The 6531-nt window shown below is 38.9% G+C and overlaps 1 protein-coding gene across 1 annotated transcript; it reads right to left on the reverse strand.

The window, feature by feature from the left end:
* Window positions 1–542: 542 nt before the first annotated feature.
* On the reverse strand, window positions 543–6108 carry irf10 (interferon regulatory factor 10; the record flags this gene model as incomplete). The annotated part of the gene is made up of 8 exons (XM_083920506.1): window positions 543–647; window positions 1829–1947; window positions 2071–2457; window positions 2560–2664; window positions 3371–3428; window positions 3666–3742; window positions 4052–4247; window positions 5944–6108. 8 exons carry the CDS (start codon window positions 6106–6108, stop codon window positions 543–545), a joined length of 1212 nt encoding a protein of 403 aa, XP_083776632.1.
* Between the last annotated feature and the right edge of the window lie 423 nt (window positions 6109–6531).

Here is a 6531-nt window from a genome sequence, read left to right on the forward strand (position 1 = left end):
ATCAAAACAGAGCAGATTTGCTGAAGTCATTCAAAGCAAGAATCCTTTTTTAATCATATAGCCCTAACAAAACATTGTTTAAATCTTCTTCTTCCTCTTCTTCTTCTTACTGTTTTCAAATTTTGCTCAGATTTCTTCACAAAATAAAGGTTTTTGGTGTCTTGGTTATTTAAAAAAACAAAACATGTTGGCAGCAGTGGTATAGCAACAGCAGATATTCTATTAAATTCTGAACAGTAAAGAAATAACAATATTTTAGAATAAATCAATTATCAATAATGTGTTCTCTAATTTTGATCTCCAGTGTAAGGTAACCAAAATAAAGAATTTCCCATTGTGCATTGCAAATAGGTCTACAATGCAAGACATTCATCATTTCATCATCATATATACATTTCCAATGATTTTGCTCTATCTTATGTATTATTTTCTCTGCTCTTAGGATGTCTTTCATGTTGATCACAGGGAAGGAATAAAGTTTCAGTAATCCACGTGTATATTGTCCATGGCCACCCTGGTGCAAGGTAGCTTTCCTTGTCCTCCTACATCTTCTCTCCCTCTGTGTTGCAGGTGTGAATCGTCTGCTTCTCCTCATTCTCTCCAAAGTTGAACCTCTGCAGCAGTTCCACTGCAAACAAGGGCACCACCTGGCCAACAAGACAGTGTAGTACACATTCAGTGTGATTATGAGGACCTCTACTGGTGCTTGAAAATACTACTCTACACTTCGACTAGGAGGAAGCGTTCCTAGGAATTGTTAGGTTCAGCCTGGGCTGTTGAATATACAAGGGTTGACATTATTTTCAACATAAGGCAAGAACCAGGAAAAAGATCAACATACTGTATTAAAAGTTTTAATTGTGCAAAAGTTCCGATCTAACTGAGATCCTCTTCAGGCATTGCCAAACCACTATCACAGAGCTGAACAAGCAATTAATAGAAACAACTTTGTACAGTTTTCATGCTGATAGTCTTTTCTGGATGATTTGTGGAATTTATGATATATATCTGATTCAACTTTTGATGTGTCATTCCTGTAATGTTAATCTTGAAGTTTCTAGTTCCTTCTCATAGAGGCCTGCTCTGTCCCCTGTGCGGGTAAATCAGACAGCATTGTTCAGCTCTTCTCTGATTGGTCAAGTTGGAGAGTAGATTGACTCTGAATCACGCAGATCACGATCACCTGAGTGATGAATGTGTTTGTGTCTATATTTTGCTTGTTCTGCTTTGTGATGGTTGTTGTCTTTTGGTTGAAAATATCTGTTAGATCAAAATGTTGCAGAATTTACATTTTCTGGGAGCTTTTAATACAATATGTGATTCCTTCTTTAGTTTGATTTTTTGATCAGTACCTGAAAAAGTTGTTGGGATGTGCGTACCTTTCAGCCTGTTCATACTTTTCAACATGTCATAAAATCAATAAAAACTTTGTAAGTCCAAGCTCATGGTTGTTTGAAAAGATTATGGTTTGGGTTAAAATAAGTATGTTTGTAAGGTAACAAATAGTTAGCTTTGACTTTTAGTTTTACACGGGACACAAACAGCAGCATTCTGGGTGAAAGTCCTGTGTTTGTTGACTCATCCATCTGCCCCGACCTTCTCCTTACGCAAACTTTGTCATGATTATGGGGTTTATATACAAATTAAATGGAGCATTACTTTTCATTGGTAGGCTATAAGTACAAACAGTGAATGAGAACAGCCTGGAAAGTAAAGCATTTCTAAACTGAATCCCTGATAATAAAAAAAACACATATGCATTCATGGAAAATATGCAAGAGAAGAAAAACAAAAACAAAACCTGACCCATAGTCTCTTTTCCACCCACCTGTGCCATGATCAGCTTCCTGTTTTTAGATATGTTTGGGTCAGGATACTCCTCTCCGAAGCAGAGCTCAATCTCATAAGAAGGTGTGGGTCCCTTACCCTGTAAACAGCTCTGGAGCTCTGTACGCAAACATTTTTATATTATTTATAAAACTAACAGGTATCTAATAATTTCAAACTGATTTTTAGAGGCATTTTAGAGGCATTTTTTCATTTGGTTAAAGTATGCATGTATTGTCTTACCATTGAGAAATGTGGGTATATCAAGCAGTTTAAAGGTCTTTTCTCGCTCCAGTTTGTTGGGCCGGTCAGTGTGTCGCGCCATGGGACCGCTCCAGTACACCCTACCCTGGCAGAACCGCTTGATGAACACCCCATCAGGAGCCACCCATAATAGCACACCCCTCTCCAGATGACAAAGAAGACGGTTCATTGCTTCAACCATGCATGGCGGAAGGGATACAGAGCATGGGGAAGGGAAGGAGAGCTGCTGGGCAGTGCAGGGCCCGTAGATCCTTTCATTTCCCAACGGGACGCGGCCCTGCAGGATGAAGCACCCATCTGGGCTCCTGGTGGTCACTTTCATCACCCTCTTGCCCTGGTACAACAACATCACCTGCATACGAAAGTCTGTCCACACAAAACATGACTTGTGTTTGAGGACATAAAGTGCAAAGGCCAGTTATGTTGTTTTTTGTTTGTTTTATTTAATGCTTTATCCCATAGACTTACCTGATATAGTAAGTGCAGGGCTGAAAAAGGTTATAGGAGCAAGACTCTGATTGACAGTTTTTCTTCCTGTGAGCTCACAATACATGTGCTCCCTCATCAGATCATCTAAAGCCGAAGGGAGACATTATTCAATCAGTACTTTCTCAAAACAGTATGGGACACAACAAACTGCTTTTCAAATATGTTCATGAGTAAAAATCCTACCAAAATCATGTGATGTGGGCCCAACAGAGGGCAGCATTTCTACAAACCAAATGGGGTCAATATACAGTATATGTGTTCAATAGATCCACATAGGCAGCTAGTATATCCGCCCATGTGGGCCAAAGATTGGTCAAAGATGGGAAACAAGTGAAAGCAAATATTCACAAGCCCCATGTTACACTTGCGTTAACTTGTGAATGGACCAAGGCCAAATACAAGTAGGGAATATTATTGGAGAAAAAAGGGCCTAATTTGATTACAGGGAGCGATAGTGCTAGAAGAGGCAGAAACAACTAATCAGTCTATGAACTAATCGGCCAAAAAATTCTATCAGAATATCTCTACTCAAAACCAGAATTTTTAACTAAGAAAAAGTAAGAGGATCACAAAGCCAACTTTGGTTGGCTCGTTTAAGAAGCCATATTGGTAGCCCCAATATGGACAAATGTGATCAGGCTCTGTTTGGATTGTTCGAGTTGTATTCAAATGGCAGGCCAGAACAATACTGTGCCAACATGGATATAGACCATTATATGGTTGATCATTTAAGTTTCTTTTCAAGGGAAACTCTGCTTGAAATTCTGTAGAAGAGAATAGAGTTTGTTACCAGTCAATGGTTTTACTTCTTCTTTACTTGCGTGAATTGATTCCATTTCACAGTGAAGCTACAAAAACAGAAACCACGATTAGACTAACACAACATGAAGTTTACAGCTAAGATTTAGGATATCTTTTGAGAGATCAGATCAGTTGAAACGGTTCCTGTTGTAAGAACACACTGTTGTTCACCATCTAAACTCACTCACACTGTGGCATGAAATGACTCATTTCCCCGCTGTCAAGCAAGTTCAGTGCTACAGTAATTCAATGTATAGCTTATTCACGCCAAGTATATGACTTACTTGTTTGTCCAGAAAACCGGGACTCTTTGGAGACCTCTTAACCTGAATGATCACTTGATCCTTTGTCTGGGGAGATACTAAGAGAGCAACAAGAGGGAACAAAAATCAGAGCAAAGAAACCCAAAAGAGGCCGTTTAATTTAAAAATAAATAAATAAAATACACGTTATATTGTTGAAAAGCTGAAGGAGAAATGACGAAAAGGTCATTATTTAAATACAACATTTCATTCCCGTTTTGTTTGCTTTAATTTACAGTTTTCTCTCTCTTATTGTGGTGCATTTCTTCAAGGAGTGTAAAGAGGACACTGTTGATCAACACACACATAATGCACATATAATGTAATCAATAAGTGGATATGAAAGGAGCAGTTGTGATCATTTTTACCTTGTGTTCTGGCTTCCCCACTGTCATGCTGGATAAGGTAGACTTTATAGGGTTCAGTTATGTCCAGCTGGTTGCGTTCAGGGACCTCCTGGAAATCTGTGCTCTTATTGAGTGCACAGCGGAGACGGGTCTTCCACATGGTGGGGTCAGCTTTATCCCTTCCCTCCCTGAACTTGCCCTTGTATACGGCCCAGGCCTGAATGTGAAGATTGAAATATTAGTTGCATAATCAAATAAATAAATGAAAATTTTAAAAATGTGTGGTTAACACATATTTCAGCTAAGTGCAACATCTCTGGACAAAGCCAGAAAAAGTTGGATGGATTTTTTAATCGACTTTTCATACAGTTTTGAAATTCTATATCTCCTGAACACTTTCTGCTAATGGAACCACATTTGGAGAACATGTGTAGATTATGTCTGAGTCCCAAAATAAATTTAAGTCAAAAGCAACTGGACTTGGTTATTAGTCTAAGAAGACGTTTCACCTCTCATCCAAGAGGCTTCATCAGTTCATGTACGCGGCTGACCAGGCTGGGACTGGTCCAACTAACTGGTGTGGAGATCCAGGTATTTAACCTCACACAAGGCCGATGATGGCAATGGAACCTTTGTGCTTCAAGTGCCAAAGACCGTCGTTAGAGTGACAGTCGTTGGTGAGAAGTAGGTTTGGACTTCGTTAGTGCACTATTGAGTCTAAACGACAGTGATTGGAGTCACAGGAGGCCATTTGTGAACAGTTGTTCTTTGAGGTTAGATTGTTGAATCTCATGAAGGGATGAAAGGCCAGCATTGTTAATTGGAGATAAGTGGTGTCTCAGACCTCCTCCTCTGTTTCTCTACTTTTACATAGATGGCTTCTTTTACTCCTCTTTCAAAACCATCTGTCCTCACTTTCCAGGATGTGGACATTGTTGTCCTCAAAGGAGTCCCAGCCTGGTCAGTTGCGTACATGAACTGATGAAGCCTCTTGGATGAGGGGGGGAACGTCTTCCTAGACAAATAACCAAGTCCAGTTGCTTTTTACTTTTTTTTTCTTATTTCTTTGGGGATAACGATGACCTGGACAAATGAGAATATTCACAGTATTATGTCAACGACATTTGAGTGGACAACGTTGGTGCCCTTTGGCCTATAGGTGGCGCTGTAGCCGCATCAACTGATTATAAAGGAATTAATCTGTATGTAGACAGTCTGTCCCATATCTCAAGAACTGTTCTACTGCAATGGTAATAGGAAAGAAGAGAAAACAATAATTGTATCCAGCCTACTACAGCACATCATTCCAGACTAAATAACCCAGATTCAATTTTCAAACTTTTGAAAACAAGATGGATGGATGCAGGCCAATATGTTTTGATTGGGCACCCAATTAAAACCTTTAACTTAATGGATGTCTCCTGGATATTTGAAACCTTTTCCTTTGCCTCATGAACTGATCGGGATTAAAATGATTTAATGGCATGGATCTATGAAGAAATAGCCTACAAAGTGTACCTTGTAAAAAATAAATAAAATAAAATAAAGTAAAAATAATAAAATCAAAATAGTTAGGCAAATAATGTAACTTTTGGTATGGAGATTAAAAGTTGACAATTACGAACTTCTGCTAGGGACAGCATTTTACTATATTTTACTTCATAATATGCAATTATAAACCTGTTTACAATTATAGCATCTCAACATGGTACAATGTGCAAATATTTATTATTTAAGTATTTTGAAAATACATTTAGCAAAAACATTTAAGGGTGAATGTTGGTTTGATTGGTTTACAGTAGACTGGCGTTCCTGAATCGATTTATTTATCGGAATAAACTCAAAACCTGCTCAAATTATACTTGACAATAACTTTTACATTATATACTTTAGGAATATGAAAAAGGGTCGACCTTAAAGAGCGCTGCGTCCTCCGTCTGTTTGTAGTCCTTCTTGGCTGCGTGCTTCCACGGAATCCTGAACATAGTTTTGTCCTCATCTTCCCAGCACAGTCCGTCGTATTCCCCACTCTCTATCTGAGTTATCAGCCACTCTTTCATGTGCATCTTAGCTTCCATCTCCAACACAGACTGGAGTCTTACGGGAACAAAACTTCACTTTCAAAAGTCAGACATGCATGTGCAAAGGTGCTTGAGCGCAGTTTAACCACGCTCCCACCTTGCAAGCGGAAAAAATAAAATTGAATATTTTATCCTGATGCTGCACCAGCTCCTAAAATAGGTTTAATCACAAAGCTGTGCCCTGATAATATAATGCAGTTCATAAGAAATGCAGACAAACAGACCTCAAATTTACAGCATATGGAGAAGTCTTAAAACTTAAGTGCGCGCATGGGAGCGAAAGCGAAAGCTTTGAGCTCCTTTAATACTTTCGGTTTCCTCCTGCTTACCAAGTTGCAGCCAAAGTTGAATCATCTCCAAGTAAGGTGTTGATATAATGAGCTGGATCATTGAAAGGCTGTCTTTGTGTGAAACTTATTC

The sequence above is a fragment of the Echiichthys vipera genome, assembly GCF_963691815.1.
Source record: "Echiichthys vipera genome assembly, chromosome: 9".
Taxonomy (NCBI): Eukaryota; Metazoa; Chordata; class Actinopteri; order Perciformes; family Trachinidae; genus Echiichthys; species Echiichthys vipera.